General features: G+C 41.8%; 2 protein-coding genes across 5 annotated transcripts in view; both read right to left on the reverse strand.

The window, feature by feature from the left end:
* The window catches only part of ATP6AP1 (ATPase H+ transporting accessory protein 1), a 92,787-nt gene extending 87,976 nt beyond the window's left edge, over positions 1-4,811 (reverse strand). The window contains exon 1 of one of the 2 annotated variants that reach the window (XM_084617864.1): positions 4,741-4,811. The gene's annotated coding sequence lies outside the window, so the exon portion shown is untranslated. Of the gene's footprint in view, positions 1-54; positions 212-4,740 lie in introns of those variants that run through there. The other variant, XM_084617865.1, reaches the window with a different exon arrangement.
* A 1,123-nt stretch (positions 4,812-5,934) lies between these two features.
* Positions 5,935-21,871, reverse strand: part of IQUB (IQ motif and ubiquitin domain containing) — a 56,691-nt gene continuing 40,754 nt past the window's right edge. The window contains exons 11-13 of one of the 3 annotated variants that reach the window (XM_084617861.1): positions 15,029-15,277; positions 8,389-8,574; positions 5,935-6,334 (exon numbers count right to left, since the gene is read on the reverse strand). In XM_084617861.1, coding sequence (XP_084473987.1) covers positions 6,167-6,334; positions 8,389-8,574; positions 15,029-15,277 — 603 coding nt within the window. In that variant the 3' untranslated portion in view covers positions 5,935-6,166. The remainder of the gene's footprint in view (positions 6,335-8,388; positions 8,575-15,028; positions 15,278-21,871) is intronic. The other 2 variants (XM_084617862.1, XM_084617863.1) reach the window with 2 other exon arrangements.

Genomic DNA, 21,871 nt, shown 5'->3' on the forward strand with positions numbered 1-21,871 from the left:
AATGTGGGTGAAAACCCTAAGTAGAAATATAAATTAAAGAAACTTAACACTCACTATTTGATATTTCCAGATGTGGTGACTAGCAGTTTTCTTCCATGTGCAGGAAGCAGATTTTCCTCACTGAAAAGGGGAAGATAGTTTGGCCTCTCTGTAACCCATGAAAGCTTTGTTTCAGATGAAGGCAAAACTGAAAGTGTAAAGCTTTTTATCTTGTAGCTTTACCAAAACTCCTAGTGAATCTTCTACTCCACACTTCTGTGTCTAGCTTATTTAAATAGTATGCCTGACTGCACTTTTCTATTCTTTCAACAGGAAACTTCACTACTCACTGTCAGCCTGGGAGCACAGTGATCAGAAGGGAACTTCCTTTTCCCTCTTTCAGCTTGTTAATTCTTTATGAACCTTTCTATTTTAGAGAGATGGGTCAAAAACATGTCTATTCTAAAACACACCTGCACACCTTTAAAAAATTTCTCTTCAAGTGACTAACACAGGCATCTTGGGTTTCCAAGATCTGAGTGAAATGATTTGTTAATGTTTAATCAAAGTCCCTTTAATTAAGGTTATTTTTACCTCATCATTATTTGATTTGAGAAAAAACAATTGTGTGTTTTTATGGCTTTTAAGAGCATAAACAACTAAAAGCAATTACTTCCCTAAAGTACTAAATAATATAAGAATCCAATTGAACTTACAATGTAAACCAAATTAATCAATTCAAGGAGTTAATAGTATGAATTAAAATTGATTAACAAACATTTGAGATCCACGATTGATCAAATTATTACATGAGCACAATCACAAAACTACTAAATACAAATTACTGAATAGTTTATTTAAGTAAGCTGCATAGTAATAGAATTATTATCAGTTTATGCTTTTCCTTGTAGAAAGAATGGCTGGAATTCCAGTTAAGGCTGGAATTTTTACATATCTAGGAGAACTTTTAGTGATCTGTGGTAAAATTTGCTTGGAACCTTGGTTAATTGATGCCCAATCATAACGTGTATTATGGGCTTATACGCATGTGCTATTTTTGGCCCCACAAAGCTAGGACAAGTCTCTCCTGATAGGCATCTGTGCCCAGGTGTTCTGTTAAAGAAACCCAACAAAGAAAAGTTATTCAGGAAAAGAAAAAGGAACTGCTCTTCTCCTTGCTGGGTCTGTAGAGCTTTAGAGTCAGTCAGGGATTGCAGTTTGGTGAACTACACATTTTTCAGCTGAGGTACCATCACACTGGTGGGCATTGTCCTCTAGTCAACTGGCTGGTCTGTGGTGTGTTTGTCTCCACTTTCCTTGGGACCAGCTCAGGGAAATACGAGCATCAACTGTCTGATGCTGTGATGACCTCAGGAAGAGCACACTTTTCTTCCTTGTTTACCAACTCTTTTAAGGTTGAAATTCAAGCTGATAATGTCCCAAAGGACCGCCCTGGAGATCTAGGTGCAGTGTGTGGGGGCGATTGATATACATCCCCTCCAACTTCAGCCTGCTCATGTAATCCACATCTTCTCCTCACATGTGGATTCCTGAACCTACAGACAACCCTCTCTGGAGGAAGTGTTGATAATGCCACTGCCAAGCCGGCTGACCTTGCCACATGGGAAGGGTGATTTTTCATGGTTATCAGGCTTGTGTTATTCCATCTCTATAATCAGAAGTAATAAGCACAGGGCTATCATTAATTACTTAAGTAACGTCAGAAGTGTGGAAAACCCTTTACAAAATGGGTAAGATTCCCTACCCTGAGCATCTTACCAACTGGGCAGAGAATAAATAGAAAGAACAGGTAATATAAGAAGAGGTAGGACAGTGAAAGGGCAAGGAAGAGGACTATGATTATGCACTCACATGGCAGACTAGTGCACATGTCTTGAAAGTAACAAAGGTTTGTTAAATAAATTTTGAAAACAGTAATTATTCAGAGCATAAACCTCTCTGAAGTGAATTTAGAGAAGGGTAAGAAAGAGGCATGGCATTTGAGGTCAGGGAAGGATTTCTCAGCCTTCAGGGAGACATGAAAGAAAGACGTGGGGATGGGTTTGGAAAAAAGGACACAGGGTACCGAAACAAGGGACTTCATTGAGCAAGAGAGGTCTGGGGAGAAGGGAGTAAAAGGAGATGAGGCAAAAAGGAGTTAATATTCAGGGAGGATTGAAAGGCAAGAAATCCTGAGAGATAATCCCAGTTGGATCATTGACTTGCTGTGTTTCCTTGAGAGTCTCTGTACCTCTGCCTCAGTTTCCTCTTTGGTAAAGTGTTGTGAGAATTAATTAGCTAACAAGTTAAATTTTGTATATTCAAGACAATATATAAATAAATGTTACAAATATTGTTATATTTCAAACAACCGTGCTGCAGGTCTTTGACCTAAACAGTTTAAGGTGACAAACTATAAAAGGAACATCCATTATTTCTAAAACCTACTTGAAATGACTTCCTGGTTTGAAATGCAGATACAGATCCTCAATTTATACCCCCACCTCCTTCTTAATCACAATCTTGAATTAAATTTAGGGCTTCTATATGGTGAGGTAATGTACATTATCCAGGTGTGATTTCTAAAACATACTAATGTAGTATGCATTACTTGGGCCATGTAGACTCTGCTGGTGCACTTACACATAGGACTTTCAAATCCAAAGATAATTAAACTAAATGGAATTAAAGCCATTTCAGTTCTGAATGACTGTGTCTGCACAGGGGGTTAATGCAGTTTAACTAACCCACCTTAAATTCACACCTTTAGTTAATTAGGATTAATTTTCCTGTGTCCCCATGTAGACAAGCTCTATATTAGCTATGCCTGTTGGAGCATTCAAGAGTGGGAATCATAGAATATCAGGGTTGGAAGGGACCCCAGAAGGTCATCTAGTCCAACCCCCTGCTCGAAGCAGGACCAGTTCCCAGTTAAATCATCCCAGCCAGGGCTTTGTCAAGCCTGACCGTAAAAACCTCTAAGGAAGGAGATTCTACCACCTCCCTAGGTAACGCATTCCAGTGTTTCACCACCCTCTTAGTGAAAAAGTTTTTCCTAATATCCAATCTAAACGTCCCCCACTGCAACTTGAGAATACGCAGAGGCCATTCAATGAATTACTAAATGTTGTGTTAAAATGGATCTAGATTATGCATTTATGTGGAACCAAATAAGATATAAAAAGAGCAGTGATCTCTCTCTCGGAGAGCACAATAACTCGAACCTGGCTCATACCCCTTTCAGTCAGCTTTACCTTCCCCTGCTGCTATTGGATATGCAAAAGCTCTTTTTCCTTAATACTTGATCAGCAGGTTGGTGTTTGTCTGATTTTGATGGCATCTGTGAATTAACTTACATTAACAGCCAGAAATCATACAAACAAACAGCTAACTAGATTAGAGAAAAATCCTAAAGTAAAAATCTTTTTTATAACATACATATAATTGTAAACAATGTTATAAGACATAAAAAGGTGAAAAGCATTCTTCTTACTATGGTAATTCCAGTAATTGTATGGGAAAACATTTTAAAATGTAGAAGACAATGAAAGCAGCAATAAAGACAAGCTAAAACAATTTGCTCTAAAAGAACAATAACAGGCCACATCTAACTAGGTTTGTATTCCATGCTTAGTGCAGTCCTACCTGAGTGCTTAAATGACACTAGCACATGTTGTTCTATTTCAGATTTATGATGGCTATATTTTGTTCCATCCTAATGATGTGATTTAATTGGGATTTCAAATTACCAGCACATTTGTCAGATTTTTTTCATTAATTTCTGTATTGGTGTCTCATGTCCTCCAAAATTCAACCCTCTAGAGCCCACAGTGGCTCTCAACAGCCATTCTTTAACACGACTGCAGTGAAAGACCGAAGCTTTGACCTTGTACAAATGCAGTCTCCTAGCCTTTGTGAGCTGAAAGGCTAGAAATTTCATTCTCAATGAGTCCATCAGCCAGCCAATGTCCCAGATAACAGTGAAGTATCCAATTCAGTTCAGTTTCAACAGAATTTAGCAGCAATTTACAAACATGGGAAGCCTATACAGCATGACTAAACAGATTCTACAGAAAACATTGTTAAAGAATCAGAGGTATACAAAAGACCAGGAGGCAAAGCATTTGCACAAATGAGCTTTCTTCCACTGGACCAAAACACTTGTTTTCTTGTGAATTCTATAATCTTCAAATGTAGATGGCACACACAAATTATGAGACCAATAGCTGAGTCCAGATTTGCCTGAACTAATTCCCTCATGCTCCTTGGGGACCAGATATGAGGGTTATTTTTTTAATAGCTACTTTTTAAGAAAAATAATATATTCATTTATCAAAGGATGGAATCGTATCTACAGGATTCATGCTTTCGCTTCTCCTGTACACTGACCCAGTATGAAGTTGTTCAAGATAGGGTAAGTCTGCCTTGTGGCTTTTACGCAACTTTAGGAAACTCGGCCTGTGTTATGTATCCATGTGTATCACCTCAGACCAGACCTACTCAGAATAAAGTTTTATTCTGAAAAGAAACATAGAACAGGATTACAGTCCAACATCCTCCTCTCTGCCTGCTTGCCTTGTGCTCAGTCAGTGTTGAAACTTCCTGCTGGAAGAACAGAGGAGACTTTGTCTAACTCAACCCTCTTACAAATATGTTCGAATTCCCACAATAACTAAACCCCAACACAAACAAGCCAATGTTCTAATTTTCTGTCATTTAAACTCCTCTCAGGGTACTCTTTTTAAGCCTTTTTGGTCCTACCTGTAAAGAAACGCAGAACAGGATAACAGTCCAGCGGCGTCCTCTCTGCTGGTTTGCTTCGTTCTCACAGCTTCAGTCTGTGTTGAAACTTCCTGCTTCGAGAGCAATGGTACTTGTTGGGAGAACTTCCTGGTTCTTGCCAAGATGTCGCAGCTTGTAGTCCACAACTTGTACTTCCCACAGCTGCTGCTGAAGGACACTGGACCTTTTAGCCCTCAACTTTTTTTTTTTTTTTAAAGAGCCTGTTTTCTGGCTCCTAGATGCCCGTTCCTGGCATCCAGTCCTGTATTAAGGCCCAAATCCAGCAAAGAACTTAAGTCAACTGGACTACTCATGTGCTTAAAATTGTGTTTAAGTGTTTTGCTGGATTGCAGCCTAGAGGCCAAATCCTATTAAAGCAAATGGAAATACTTTTGTTGACTTAACCATAGGCATGATTAGATCTGGTCTTAAGTCCCTGGTGAATGCACAGTGCATTCTAATATTGTTTGCTGCTAAATATGTATTTACTTATTTCAACTTTTAAGTGCCTCTACTTCACCATAGGCAATTATACTAGTCAAAGCAGTAAGTCCTTGGGGACTGGGGCCAAAGAAATGGCTAATATAGTAGTTTGAAACAACTGAAAGAACTTTTGAACAATTTTATGTAACTTTTTATTGAATTATATGTAATAGAAATACAAAGGGAAAAATGAAATAAGTAAACATATTTAAGGGAGAAAATTGACTCCTGCTGTAACTTCAGATGAGTTAACCAAGAGATTAACATGTTCCAAACAATCTATTTTTGGTATTACAAAATACAGCCACAATTTTACAAACACTGACATGAGTAGTTCCATTAAGCTCACTGGGACTACTCCCACATGTGTTAAGTTATTCCTATGCACAAATGTTTGCAAGATAAAGGGCCTATATTTGGACAGGTAATGAAATCTGTAGATGAATGTGGATTATGTATTTTTTTTTTACCAAAATGCCTCACTTGTTTAAAATACAGAAGAAATGAATTAAAATATTATAAAAAGGTTTATTAGTAGTATATTCTTTAAAATAGAAATTGTGTATAAAGGAAATTCTCTAAATCGCCTCAATATTTATATTGCAGTAGCAGTATGCACTTAAGGATACAAGACAACCTCAGGTTTGAAGAGCTCATGGAATGATTATGATAAATTTTACAAACTGTATTCTAAAAATGTTTTATTCTATATTTAGAAACTTAACACACTTGCAGTCACAGAACAATAAATGCAATTATTACAATAAGTGGTCAGGATCAGAGTATTGGATCTTTGGAAGTTTATCTTGATACATGTCCCCCGAGTACAATTAATCTATAGATGAAACGGGACAATTCTTTACTCCAATTAAGTTAGTCATGTTAAACAATAATTCAGATTTACAGCTTTATGTCTGAAGAGTTATGCTTTTGAACCAGTGGGGATAGGCTTAGTTATTAACAGTTCATTTGTGTGAGCCAAATCATCACCTTTATGCAAAAATGATGCCATCTCTGGAATCTGAGAAAAATAATTCTTTGACAGGATATGTTTGTGCTTTATCCTGTGAATAAATACCATTTCATATGCCTGAAAGATAAGAAAATCCAAATTTTATTAAATGCAATCAAAATCTCTTATCTATATGTTGCTGTATATCCAGTACAGTATAAACACTGCACTAGTGAACTACAAACTGTTTAACAAACGAAATCATAACATTCAAATCCAGACATGTTACTTAATGTAGTAAGATACAGCAGAACGTAGTCCTGTATAGCAGTCTTTTAAGGCCTCCTGTGAAGTGATGACTGCCTTAAACTCCTATTAAATCATTCAGCATCTCCCCAGACTAGGTCTCTCTCCATTTCCTTATTATCTTTTGCGTAATGTGAATTTATTTTTTTTATTATTTTAAAATTTTGAAAATCAAGAGGAGACTGGCAATGCTTAAACTTGTGTGTTTCTAAGCTAATATGTAAGGGAACTGTACCTTAATTGGTACAGACTAAAGCTTTTATAAATGCTCATCAGAGCATACCATTTAAAACCATTTTGTAGCATTTTATGCAGCCTTGGTTTTGATCCAGTGTTCTATTTCTAGAAGTTCAATCAATTACCCAACATTCTGCAAGGTAGAAATGTCTGCAAAATACAGTATTATATTTAATTTGATACTAGAATAATTAGATTAAATACACCAAGGGTGTTGTGGGTTAATTGAAGAAGGACTGGAATTTCAGATTGCAGTTCAATCCAGGAGTGTTGTTAATCAAATCACTTTCACAGATTTTACTACATTTCTGGTGATTAGCAATCCACACAATCATAAACAAATTAACTGATATTAAATGCAATGTTAGTCTCTTGGTCTCCCTACTTTCATCACTAGTAGCATGGATAGCTATTAGAAGGGAAATGTTTAAATTTTTAAAATTGAAATTAAGTAAAAGATCATGAAAATATTTTGGGTGAGGTTAATTTTCATTTTAAACACAAACAAATTTAGGGCCTCAGCTGGTGGAGAATGTTCCCTTGTCTAATGATGTCAAGATTGGTACAGTCAGGCCAGATAGCCACACAATCAAAACCTTTGCCTACCAAACAGAGGGCAAGAGGGATAATGTCAGTTATATAAACACCAATATGCACAAAGGAGTAATTGAGATCCCAATTGCCTGAGGAGCCTTGTTGATTTAATGCAGGAGTGAGGACTCAAGGAAGGAACTCATAGATTCCAGTTTGAAATGTATTTTTATCTTTTAAAAAGTAATGCTCACAAAAAGGTGTCAGAGTGAAACCCAAGCTGGGTGTGCACAGAAAAAAGTATATCATGGGTGCTGGCAGCACAAGTTTCCACAACACTTTCCACCAATTTGCTTCTCTAAAAAAAGGCTAATTTCTAGGGATGAGAGGATAGTTCATTTTCTATGCCCATTTAATCCTCCTGTTCTCTGGTGTGACTTCCAAGAAGGATGCCAACTGGTGCTGAGATGGTGCTTCATGATATGGTCATGTGCCACTGAGAACTGAACTGGCCACCAAACAGCCACTACATGGCAATGACCTTAGGTCACTACCAACATAAACCAGTAGCCTAGAGAAGAAATACTGTAGCCCATTTTACCTGATACATCTAGTTCTTAAGTAATCTCTTGAGTTTTGGAATACTAAATATTCCACTGTATTAAGTCCAGGTTCCTCAGAGTGGGACCTCTGCCAGGCTACTGCATCTTTAGATAGAAGACTTTTCTTTTGACAAAATATGTAACCGTTTCAAGGCAGTAGTTTCAAGGATTTCCTTAAATTCTTTTAATTTAATTTATCTTTAACAACAAAGAATAGCAGATTTTGTGACATCATCAACTCAGAGCAGCACATAAGCTTTTATAGTCTAATTGCAGGTGATCATCAATCAAATAAGTGCCAGTGACACTTAAATGTCATCCTTCTGAAAAAGCAGATGTGGACAAGCTTACTAAGATCTCAACAAAAGGGTAGTCATTATTTACAGGACTATTTTTATGAAGCAGTTATAATGGGCCAATTAAGATGCAGAGGGTCTAAGTGCAAAATTTTAGTCACAAGATTCTAATAAAATGAAAAATATAATAAAAAGAAAAATTGCATTAGTTCCATTTTACCTCTTGAAGGTTATGCAGCTTAAGATGTGCTTTTGCCTCATCTTTAGTGAGAAGGACCGTGTTCCATGGAGACCATTCACAGTGCTTATCCCATCTGACCATAACCAAATCATAGAGATCATCCCAGGCACTAAGAGCTGACTGACAACCCCAAATGTTCTCCACCATGTACTGTAGATCTTTTTGCTGTAATTGAAAGCAGGTTGAGAAGAATAAAGCATGCTTAATTCTACCAGCAAAGTCACCTTACCTATCCACCACTTAGGAAATGCTTTGAATTAGAATTATTTTGTGTACGTGCCACAGAATAATTTTGGGTAGAGAATAGTGAACATTTGAGTCATCTAGCTTACCCTACTACAGTGTCGTGTAGCAGGGTTGATTTAATTCTTCTTAGATCATCCCTAAAAATGAGATTCTAATTTACTGTGGATTATTTCTGCTGATGGCAATTCTATACTTTGTGTTGACAGGTTGCTTAATTTCTTATTTTAAATTATTAATTTGCTTATATTTAATCTACATTTTCTCTGCTCCTTTGTATGCTCATCCCTACTTGTTTGGTCCCTGCTCATTAATAAATATAACTGATGCTTGTCCTTTATATTTTGTATTTTTGAGTTCATAATTAGTTTAAAATTTAATAAGTAAGTTATGGTACCGTGCTATGTTACTGAAGTCAAATTCAGCATGCAGTCAGAATAACCTGGGTTGAAGGATTGGGAGGGGGCAAAACACAAGTAACCCAGAATGCGCAATATCAAGAGGCTTATCCCCAGGATAAGCATGACAGGCTTTGCACTTCTCCCTTCGTATCCTCTTCTTCTATCCTACAAAGAGTTAATTATTGTGTAGTGATATTGTTACTCATTCTCCCTCATGGGATTGTGACATCCTGTGGTGGTGCTGCAGGATTTAAAAATAGCTAGTGGTTGGCCAGTTTGTACTGTAAGTTCTGTATATACAGGCCTTAAATCTGATATTTTCCCCCTCTAAAGTTATGATTCACCCATACTGATCTCACTTTGTTTCATTTATTACTAGTCATCTGAAATCACTAAGTTTTTAAAAATAGTCTGTGAAGCAAAAAATGGTTTGGGGCCATAGTTAAAGTTGAACTTTGGCAAGCTTTTCTATAATGCGCCTGTGACGTTCCCCTCTGGTGTTATCTGGACAGGTGATCTGCTAGGTCACTCCAATCCTTGACTCTGAGAGCCAGTGTTACCCTGCTCTGCTGTGAGAACCCCCAATCCTGAGCTGTTCATGCACAGTCTCCAGCATGTAAGATGCTCCTTGGATTGTGCAACTGAATGACACTAGCCAATATCTCCGGTCCCAGACACAACCCTAGGAACCTCTGTCTTGCAACCAGTTATGCCTACTGGACACAGCAAGCTTATATGAGTTCATCAGTTTAACAAAGAAATTGATATGTACCAGGCTTGTTATCCCAAGAGGGGCCTCTGGTTCAGCTGTGACCTGCTGGCAGCTAACAACCTGGGCAGTTCTCTCCCTAGCAAGCATAACATCCCCATCCCTTCCTGATGTGGTGCTGCCTCCAGCTGCAGTGCAGGAGTTGGTCTCCACCACCCTCCCACCTGGAAGCATGTGGCTTCTCCCAGCTGCAGAAGAATCAAGGAGACTCTCTCCCATTCTCTCAGCAGTTCCTGAGACCTTACCCTTTCCCTTGCGGGTCCCACCATAACACCCTCTCCTGCTGCAGGCAAATACTCTAACCTGAGCTACATGGAAAAAATTCATTACTAAGGAGCAGGTCGACTAAGGAGCACAGTCAAAACACTTTCCAAACCTTCCCAAACCACATGAATGCAGGTGGAAGAGAGAGGAAGAGCATGGCAATTTCTCCTTTTTATCATGTTCTTTCTTCCCTCTTGGCTTTGCTCCCTTCCTGCCCCTCCTTCAGAGTCAGGTGAGCATTACCTCATCGCAGTCCCAAACAGGCCAAAGGAGGGGGATGATTCACTCGAGAGTCCAACAGATCCTTTTAGTGCTACCTACACCAGCATCCTTTGTTCCTGAGAGTCTGGGCTGGGTTTGTCCCATAGCTGTACTGATGAGGTGTGAACTGCCTTTCTGCTCTTGCAGAGTTTTTGCCTGGGTTTATTTTAAGCTATGAGGATACATTTTCAGGCTCATAACTACATACATGAAATTATAACCTATAACATTACTATACGTTACTGTAACAACAATGCTTAGTGCATCATGAGCCATCTGAAGACACGCAACATGACATCCATTGCATTGGATACCACACAATCATTTTACAACTGGCTCTGTCGATATGGAGAAAGCGGTGGATGTGATATATCTTGACTTTAGCAAAGCTTTTGATACGGTCTCCCACAGTATTCTTGCCAGCAAGTTAAAAAAGTAGGGATTGGATGAATAGACTATAAGGTTGATAGAAAGCTGGCTAGATTATCGGGCTCAACAGGTAGTGATCAATGGCTCGATGTCTAGTTGGCAGCCAGTATCAAGCGGAGTGCCCCAGGGGTCAGTCCTGGGGCTGGTTTTGTTCAACATCTTTATTAATGATCTGGATGATGGGATGAATTGCACCCTCAGCAAGTTCGCACATGACACTAAGCTGAGGGGAGAGGTAGATATGCTGGAGGGTAGGGATATGGTCCAGAGTGCCCTAGACAAATTGGATGATTGGGCCAAAAGAAATCTGATGAGGTTCAACAAGGACAAGTGCAGAGTCCTGCACTTTGGAAGGAAAAATCATATGCACCGCTACAGGCTGGGGACCAACTGGCTAAGCAGCAGTTCTGCAGAAAAGGACTGGGGATTACAGTGGATGAGAAGCTGGATATGAGTCAGCAGTGTGCCCTTGTTGCCAAGAAGGCCAACGGCACATTGGGCTGTATTAATAGGAGCACTGCCAGCAGATCAAGGGAAGTGATTATTCCCTTCTATTCGGCACTGGTGAGGCCACATCTGGAGTATTGTGTCCAGTTTTGGTCCCCCCACTATAGAAGGGATGTGGACAAATTGGAGAGTCCAGCTGAGGGCAACGAAAATGATTAGGGGGCTGTGGCACATGACTTACGAGGAGAGGCTGAGGGAATTAGGCTTATTTAGTCTGCAGAAGAGAAGAATGAGGGGGGATTTGATAGCAGCCTTCAACTACCTGAAAGGGGCTTCCAAAGAGGATGGAGCTAGGTTATTCTCAGTGGTGGCAGATGACAGAACAAGAAGCAATGGTCTCAAGTTGCAGTGGGGGAGGTCTAGGTTGGATATTAGGAAACACTATTTCACCAGGAGGGTGGTGAAGCACTGGAATGGGTTATCAGGTGAGGTGGTAGAATCTTCATCCTTAGAGGCTTTTAAAGCCTGGCTTCACAAAACCCTGGCTGGGATGATTTAGTTGGTGTTGGTCCTACTTTGAGCAGGGGATTGGAATAAATGACCTCCTGAGGTCTCCTCCAATCCTAATATTCTATTATCCTAATATGGGGGCACTGGGTGTTCCCCCGAGGTACAGAGTGTCACAAATCCATCACCAAGTTTTCTCTGCATTGGAATAATGGAAAAATGAAGGAAGGATTTAGTCAAAAGGATTCTTTACTAGGCCAACAGACTGAGCTAAGGTTTCTTCCATACCAAGCACTTGAAGTAGGTCCTTTTCCCCTTCTCCCAAAAAGAAATCACTTGACTTTAATTAAATAATGGCATTTACATTTTAACAAATCAGATTCCTCACAGTGGACGATTGGAATCACTCCAAGCCAATACTCTTGCAAAATGTCATATCCTATACTCTCATGCATCTTGCTTTCAAATCCAGAACCTGGTCCTGCTCCCACTGAGACTTTTGACTTGGGGAAAAACAAAACGATTCTTGGAACATGTTGGGCTTAGAAGGCTTTTTGTCTCTATTGTGCTAAGGCTGTGTACCCTAGAGTTCGCACACTACTGAACCTCGTTAAAGTTGGTCCCACAAGCCTCACTTTCTTTAGCCTTCCTAAGGTTGGTCCACCTTCACTCTCAAAATATGTTCCCTCCATTTCATAGCAAGTCCTTGAGTTATTGTTGTACTTTCTGTTGAAATTCAGACACTTGCAACAAGACATATCAGCAAGCATCCATTCCAAACAGTAGCTTCTTTTGATGCCACATTGCACACCACAAAAGCTTCCTGAACTTGTTGTCATCTTAGTACCACCTTTCACCATATTTATATGAAATCCTTGCAAGTAATTTAGACTGGCAATAGTGCCTAGCTCTTCTATCTTACTGGATTAAAGAAATTTTGCTACAAATAAGTTCTTCCCTTCAAAAAAGGGGTATTTGATGTTGAAGAAAAATCATTCTGGTTATGGTGGAAAAGTTTGATCTGACAGGATGGTTTTGCTGTATTTCCTAAAGGTGGTCAGACTATGGATTAATCTATATCTTCTCTAGAAGTCCATTCCACAGCTGTATTCCCTCAAAAGATTGCTTTGACCTCTCCTCTGAAATGCTTTGTGATTTTCATTGTCCCAAAGAAGTGCAACTGCCTTGGTGGCTCACAGATGGAAATTCAATCTTGAATGTAGCTAGGACCTAACCCATTAATTGCTTTGAAGATTAAGATCAAGATCTTAAACTGGCAGTGGAAGTTGACTGAACCATAACCAGAATTATTGTTCACATTGGAAGAATTTTGATGTGTTCATGGTGGCCGAAACCAAGGGAAGTGGACAGCCACATTTTGTATCAGCTATCATTCTTTCCACTGGTTTAGCATTAAGCTTCAGAACCAACAATGTACAGAAATCCAGTCTCAAAAGAAATCTGATCACTCTTGGAGCTCTGCTTCATGCATGTGACTAGTGGAATTTCCTCAGCTAAAGTCTTAGGCTGACAAGCAATAACAGGCAGGTCCATGCCTACCTCTGCCTGGAACACTGGTGGCCACTAAATGCCCCCACTCATTACTTCCTTTTTAATGACTGACAGCAAGGAGTTCACCTCAGCTGGTGATGGCAGCCCAGCCTTGGGAACTTCACAGTGGCATCTGTGTATATGGAGTCTGTGCTTCCTCTAGTAGACTCATTGTTATCCTCACCATCTCCTTGATGCATGTTCAGAATACTAAATGAACCTGGGTGGCAGCTGCATAAGTAGTACTAGAGGAAGCACAGACTCCATATACACAGATGCCACTGTGAAGTTCCCAAGGCCGGGCTGCCATCACCAGCTGAGGTGAGCTCCTTGCTGTCAGTCATTAAAAAGGAAGTAATAAGTGGGGGCATTTAGTGGCCACCAGTGTTCCAGGCAGAGGTAGGCATGGACCTGCCTGCTATTGCTTGTCAGCCTAAGACTTTAGCTGGGCAAATTCCACTAGTCACATGCATGAAGCAGAGATCCAAGAGTGAGAATTTGTCATAGAGCTTTGGAGAACAGCCAAATTTTAAGGCAAGCAGTAATTTAGTGCCAATACAAAGAATAAAAACAATCTCTTTCTAGTATTCTTAAACAGGAAAAGTACTTAATAAGAACAAACAGAATCTGTATAATCTATTTACTTGTATAATATTTCTTAACGTAGGCATGGATAATAGTAGAAGCCTAATCCTCTTCTATTATAGTTTTTTTGGTAAAGCACTACAACAATATATGAAATATGTTTTACATACTGAAAATAGTCAAAAAGTGTACTTCTATTGTTGATACTGTAGTTTCTTAGTGCTAATCCCATGAGAAAGTTCTGCTAATCTTGGGCTTTTAGATTACTTTAGATAAACTGTGCTTTGAGAGTACCTAATAATTTAACTGAACTGAAATAATAATAATTTAACTAAAAACTAAGATTTTTTTTTTAAAAAAGGTTAAGTGTGTGTGAATGAGGAGGTTGTTCCAAATGTTAACATGTTCACTGATAAATCACATAATTGCCAAGAATTATAGAAGATACTAAACAGTTTAGAAAAATTGAACTAACTTTAGTAAATCTTAATTCTAACAAATATTTGCAAAATAAAAATAAAATCCAGAAACCTCTAAATACAAATCTACTAACTGTAAGATTGAAGGCTCAAAACTGGACTTCTCTGCTTTTTCCTTCCTCAAAAACTCAATGCAAGACTTTAGTAATTTTAATAAAATAAATAATACTTTGTATTTCTATCATATCTTCCATCCAAGGATCTCAAAGTGCTTAACAAATATTAATTCTCAGAACACCATTATAAATTATCCTTATTTTATAAACAATACAGTGGCACAGTAAGGTTAAGTGACTTTCTTGGCATCACAGAGGCAGTCTGTTGCAGAACTAAGAATAAATTCAGATCTCCTGACTCCTGGTCCTGTTCTTAGACCCTCCTTCCTCTTTCCTGTTTTTATTATTTTACATTCACTTTTGAAAGTCTAACCATACTTTAAGATACTAAGAGCAACTCTGTTTCTTCGTGTTCATCTATTCGAGAGAGAACCATTTGTTCCATATCATAGGAAGAAATGTATGTAGTTTTTGGTTATCACTGTCTAAAATTAGAACTACCACCCTATGTGACAACTTAGACCAGTTGCCATTAGCATCAGTGATATATACATAAAAACAGGAAAAAATGGTGTTCAACACAAACACATTAATATTCACTATCAGCACTATCCTTTCACACAGTACCTGAACTATATAAGCAATTTTAGCATCATCCTGGTAATCAGCTTCAGATTTTCTGAGATTTTTTAGCATAAGCTTGTATTTCAAAAAGGCTTCTCGACGCCGGGCCTCATTATCGAGCTTGCAACAACGGTGACACCTGCCAACAGTACGTGAATTAGCAGGCACAGAGAATTCAGTAGAGGGCAAGTAGCACTTGCAACCATGACAGAAGTAAATGTTTTTATAAAGCTTTAATGGATCTGGTGGAACCTGCAGAAGGATGACAAGAAAGATGCTCTTATATATATATCTATATATATAGATAGATAGATATATGACTGAATGTCTTCTTATTAAATGAGTGAGGTTTTAACATTACCAAGAACATATAATGCCTTACAGTACACAATACACCTATTGGCTAATTTTGCTAAGGGTTTACACGGAACTTGATGGCATTCCTCTGTCTGTACATAGTGTAATAACTTTTGAATGCCGCATCTGATCAATTCCCAAGCCTCAGGGAATGTTCTAGACATCACTGGCCAATATCCTATTGATACGGGGGAGAATCAGAAAATCTAAATGAAAAAACGGGGGACACATGGAGACCTGCCACCTGATTAGCCCAGTCATAGCTTAATTGTCTATAGATAAAAAAACTGATTGATGCCACCCATTAACACCTTCCAGCAACATCTCTATCTCATTTCTGCCTATCCTCCCAATGGTTTAAAGTATTGACACCTTGAATGACTTATCTCATAGACAAAAAGATTAATAAGAGGAAGAGAACAATAGGGGGCACTGGAGAATGCATGTGTACACATGACATGGGGAGTGGGGGATGGAGAGAAAGGGTAACCCTGGTATAGAAGAGTGGAGGGAAAGGGAAGACACAGAACCCTTGATGGGGGACAGACTGGGGAATCCTGGCATGTGGCAGAGGACAGAATGAAGAGCACATAGAGCTCCAGGCATGAAAAGGTGAAGTTGCACGGAGTCCCCAAAATAGATGGAGATGGGAGAGTGGCACAAGGGAGCTTGTTGGGTGGAATGGAGGAATGCAAGGAGCCTTTGGAGTTTGCAATAAGCTCGGCCCACACAAGCGACTAAGTGTGCAACATTAATATTAAACATGCCTTTAAGTTTAATAGTCAGCAATACTATCACCAGCAGGAGAGTGAATTTGTGTGGGGGGGTGGAGGGTGAGAAAACCTGGATTTGTGCTGGAAATCACTTTAGATAAGCTATTACCAGCAGGACAGTGGGGTGGGAATAGGTATTGTTTCATATTCTCTGTGTATATATAAAGCCTGCTGCAGTTTCCACGATATGCATCTGAGGAAGTGAGCTGTAGCTCACGAAAGCTTATGCTCTAATAAATTGGTTAGTCTCTAAGGTGCCACAAGTCCTCCTTTTCTTTTTGCGAATACAGACTAACACGGCTGTTACTCTGAAACCAATACTTATCTGAAATTTTAAAAAAATCAGTTTAGCTATATTTAAACATCTTTTGCTCTTATTGTATTTATTAAAAATATTTAAAGAATAAAACAACTGATTTTGTAGGAATAGATTAAGACCTCAGCTATTATGATCCAAAGCAGGGGTGGGCAAACTTTTTGGCCTCAGGGCCACATCTGGGTGGGGAAATTGTATGCAGGGCCATGAATATAGGGCTGGGGCAGGGGGTTGGGGTGTGAGAGGGAGTGCAGGGTGCGGCAGGGAGCTCAGAGCAGGGGGTTGGGGTGTAGGAGGGGGTGTGGAGTGCAGTAGGGGGCTGAGGATAGGGAGTTGGGGTGTGGAAGGGGTGTGGCAGGGGGCTCAAGGCAGGGGATTAGGGGGCTCAGGGCAGGGAGTTGGGGTGTGGTGTGCAGGAAGGGGCTATGGGCAAGGGGTTGGGGTGCAGGGGGGTGCAGGGTGCAGGAGGGGGCTCAGGGCAGGGGGTTGGGGTGTGGTATGCAGGAAGGGGCTATGGGCAAGAGATTGGGGTGCAGGGGGTGCAGGGTGCAGGAGGGGACTCAGGGCAGGCAGCTGGGGTGAAGAATGGGTGCGTCAGGGGGTTCAAGGCAGAGGGTTAGGGGGCTCAGGTCAGGGGGTTGAGGTGCGGGGTGCATGAGGGGTTCAGGGTGCGGGCGCCAGGCTGACGCTGCTTACCTCGAGTGGCTCCTGGATGGCAGCGGCACACAGTGGGGCTAAGGCAGGCTCCCTGCCTGCCCTGGCCCTGTGCTGCTCCCAGAAGTGGCCAGCATGTCCAGCAGTGGCTCCTGGGGGTGGGTTGGGGCAGGCGGGTACCACCCCTGAAGCTCCCATTGGCCCGGTTTCCCGTTCCTGGCCAATGGGAGCTGCGGGGGGTGGTGCCTGCAGCCGAAGGCAGCGCATGGAGCTCTCTGCCCCCCACCCCCTCCCCCCGGCTCCCAGGGGCTGCAGGAATGTGGTGCTGGCCGCCTCTGGGAGTGGAGCAGGGCCAGGGCAGGCAGGGATCCTGCCTTGGCCCCGCTGCGCCATGGGGCTGGCAATCCTGTGAGCTGGATTGAAAGCCCTGACGGGCCAGATCTGGCCTGTGGGCTGTAGTTTGCCCTCCTTGGTCCAAAACAATTACTACTAATTGTATGCAAACAGATACTAAGCAACTGTAGAAATACAACTGAATGGGGAAAAACAGCAAAACAGGACGGCTGTAAATCACCATGTAACCTATCAAATGCAATGTGTCACATTCAAAAGATAAAAGCTAAGATTATGGGCCCCTTAGTATTTTGGCATGTGAAGATTAAATCATAAAGGCTAAATATTCCCCTTTTTATAAAAGCATGCAGAGGGGAAGAAAAAACAGTTACCTACGTCTCGTAACTGTTGTTCTTTGAGATGTGTTGCTCATGTCCATTCCATTCTAGATGTGTGCAAGTCCACGTGCACAATCGTTGGAGATTTTTGCCTTGGCAGTATCTATGGGGTCAGCAGTGGCACCCTCTGGAGTGCTGTGCTCATGTGTTAGTATATTAGGCACTGCTAGCCCTACGCCCTCTCAGTTCCTTCTTGCAGGCAACTCCGACAGAGGGGTAGGAGGGCGGATAATGGAATGGACATAAGCAACACGTCTCGAAGAACAACAATTACGAAAGGTAGGTAACCGTTTTCTTTTCTTCAAGTGCTTGCTCATGTCGATTCTATTCTAGATGACTCACAAGCAGTATCTCCAGAGGTGGGCTTGGAGTTCATGATCATTCGGCTTGCAATATTGTTATACTGAAGCCAGCATCATCTCAGGCCTGCTGCGTAAATGTGCAATGAGACGTAAACGTGTGGACGGAAGACCAGGAAGTGGCCCTGCAGATATCCTGGATTGGCACCTGCCTTGATTTACGAAACGGCTTGGTCCTTTCTATGTAGAAGGCTAGCACCCTCCTGACGTCCAGAGAGTGCAATCTGTGCTCCTCCTCCGACTTATGAGGTTTTGGAAAGAAGAAAGGTTAATATATGTCCTGGCCCATATGAAACGGTGAAACCACCTTAAGCAGGAAAGCTGGGTGCAGACACAACTGAATTTTGTCCTTGTAGAATGCCGTATAGGATGGCTCAGAGGTAAGAGTAATCTCAGAAACCCTGCGGGCAGATGTTATTGCGACCAGGAACGAAACCTTCCAGGAGCAGGGAAGAAGGGAGCAGGAAGCTAGAGGCTCGAAAGGGGGACCCATGAGCTGCGACTCCACAAGATTCAGGTCACAAGGAGTAACAGGGTCCTGGACTTGGGAGTAAAGTCACTCCAGGCCCTTTAGAAACCTGACTGTTATGTCCTGAGTGAAAACTGACCTGCCCTGGAGTGGAGGATGGAAGGCTGAAATGGCAGCCAAGTGGACCTTAATAGATGAAAGAGACAGACCCCGGAGCTTGAGATGCAGAAGATAATCCAGGATCAACTGCAGCAAGGCCTGCTTGTGCTGAACACCTTGGTCTGAGGTCCAGCATGTAAACCGCTTCCATTTGGCCATGTGGGTCACCCCGGTAGAGAGCTTTCTGCTGCCCAACGGGACTTCTTGGACATGGGCCAAACATTCATGTTCCCCCACATTTCAACCCATGCATCAGCCAACCCATCAGATGTAACACTGCCATGTTTGGATGCAGAAGACTGCCATGGTTTTGGGACAGCAGGTCCTGCCAGAGTGGCAGCTGTAACATGGCGGCCACCAAGATGTCCAGCAGCATGCAGAACCAGTGCTGGCATGGCTATGCTGGCACTATGAGGATAACCTTTGTCCTGTCCTCTTGATTTTCATGAGGACTCAGTGGATTAATGATACTGGAGGGAAGGCATACATGAGGGCCCCCGACCACAGGAGCAGAAAGGCATCCGACAGGGAACCTCTGTTGATCCCCCAAATCAACATGGCACTTTCTGTTCTGCCTGGACATAAGCAAGTCCACATGAGGAGTCCCCCACCTCTGGAAGATGATGCTGACCATCTCCGGAAAAAGAGATTGTGACACTACGCCCCATATTCTTCACAGAGATATTATTGTGATACGGTTATGGAATAACTATGATGTACTTTATGCAACATAGGTCATGTGAGATATGATTGAAAAGATTATAATTTACTGAATATGATTATCCTATTTGTATGCATGTATCATTTTGGTATCTGAAGTTAGGAATACTGTCTATGCATCTATTACAAACGTGTTTACACCTGTGGAATGTCCACTGGGCAGAATGCAATCAGTCTAAATGGCTGGCTGGGAAGGGCCACTAGGAAGAACAATAGGTCTTAGAAGAAGCTAACCTCCCACCAGGAAGCCTTCCTGGGGAGCCTTCCTGAGGCTGCTGCAAATAGCCTCCGAGTCATGGCTGCTGTAACCCTACAGGGACATGTGACCAAGTCACCTGGTACTGGACTCCATCTTGAAATACAACTGTTTTTCCACTGACCGGACATGAGAACCAAGCTTGGAGACAAAGAATTCCCACCATATGCAAAAGCTATTTAAGCCAGGGGAGTGACATCATTATGGTTCTTCACTGACTCCCCACCCAAATCGATTCTTGGAAACACCTGGGGTACAAGGACTGGACTAGGGGAGAAGGGTTGGACCCAGGCTAGAGGAATTTTTAGCCTGTGAAAGGAATACCTGGGGTTTTTAAGCTACAAGCAAGTGCAGCTGGCCCCTCAAGAATCTTTGCAAACTGCCTAAAACAACAATTAGGGTGAGCGTTTGCTACTCATATCCAGTCTCTTTAGTAGATTAAGCTTAGATTGCATTTTTGTTTACTTGCTAGGTAATCTGCTTTGGTCTATTTGCTATGCCTTGTAATCACTTAAAATCTATCTTTTGCAGTTAATAAACTTGTTTTTGTTTTGTCTAAAACCAGTGTGTGGAAATCATAACTTGTGGCTAGCTGGTGAAAGTGTGAGACTGGGAGTGTGTCTGTAGCTTGTCACAGCATTACAGGGTAAGTGGGAGCCCAGGCTAGTGGGTCGGCGGATTCAGTGATACTCCAGTTCCAGGTCCCTGGGGGGAACTTCTCATAGAGACCATTTGTGGGGAGATGAGAAGGTCCTGCTGAGGTGATCTGCTAGCATGTTTCTGGCCCCAGGGAGGTGTGCAGCTATGAGATGAATGACGTGAACACAGAAGTCCAATAGCTAGAGAGCTTCTTGGCAAAGGGCTGATGAGCGGGCTCTGCCTTGTTTGTTGATATAGAACAGTGAGGCGGTGATGTGGGGGAGGTTTAGGTTGGATATTAGGAAAAACTTTTTCACTAGGAGGGTGGTGAAACACTGGAATGCGTTACCTAAGGAGGTGGTAGAATCTCCTTCCTTAGAAGTTTTTAAGGTCAGGCTTGACAAAGCCCTGGCTGGGATGATTTAATTGGGGATTGGTCCTGCTTTGAGCAGGGGGTTGGACTAGATGACCTCCTGAGGTCCCTTCCAACCCTGATATTCTATGATTCTATGTCTGTCAGGATCTGAACCACCCTGCTGTTCAATGAGGCAGGAAAGCCTAGCAGGCCAAGACAACTGTTCTGAGCTCTCTGATGTGTATGTGGAGGGGGCGATCATGACTCGACCAACGTTCTTGCATACTGAGATCACCCAGATGGGCCCCTCACCCCAAGTCCGAGGCATCAGAGACCAAGGTCACCGACGGAGATGGGGCCGCAAAGGGGACTCCCTCCAACACCGACACAGGATGCAGCCACCATGTGAGGGACAACAGGATGCAGGTCCAGTTCCCTGAGTACGCAGTCTATGTTGTGTCTGTTGGGGATGTAAATCGATGCCAGCCAGGTCTGTAGAGGTCTAAGATGAAGCCAAGCATGCCGGCTGCCATGTAGCCCAACAACCTGGTGGTGAGAGGGTGGGCTCACATGTAAGAGATTAAGTCTGTCATGGCTCAGAATCAGGCCTTGGGGAGGAAGGCTCTGGCCTGAGTGGAGTTGAGGATTGCCCCAATGAACTCTATTGCGCTGCACCGGAATTAAAGTTGATTTTTCCTCGTTTATTAACAGACCTAGATTATGACAGGTGGAGTGAACTACACTGAGATGACATCGCATCTCATCCCGGGAACAGCCCTTGATGAGAGGGTCTCTGGATTAAGATTAAACCTGAGTGTCTCTGGATTAAGTTTAGAAGTGTGTGCAACAAGAGTGATGTAGTGGTGGGAGTCTGCTATAGACCACCGAACCAGGGGGATGAGGTAGATGAGGCTTTCTTCCGGCAGCTCACGGAAGCTACTAGATCGCATGCCCTGATTCTCATGGGTGACTTTAATTTTCCTGATATCTGCTGGGAGAGCAATACAGCAGTGCATAGACAATCCAGGAAGTTTTTGGAAAGCGTAGGGGACAATTTC

This window comes from Lepidochelys olivacea (genome assembly GCF_965140295.1).
Source record: "Lepidochelys olivacea isolate rLepOli2 genome assembly, chromosome: 1".
NCBI classification, from domain to species: Eukaryota; Metazoa; Chordata; order Testudines; family Cheloniidae; genus Lepidochelys; species Lepidochelys olivacea.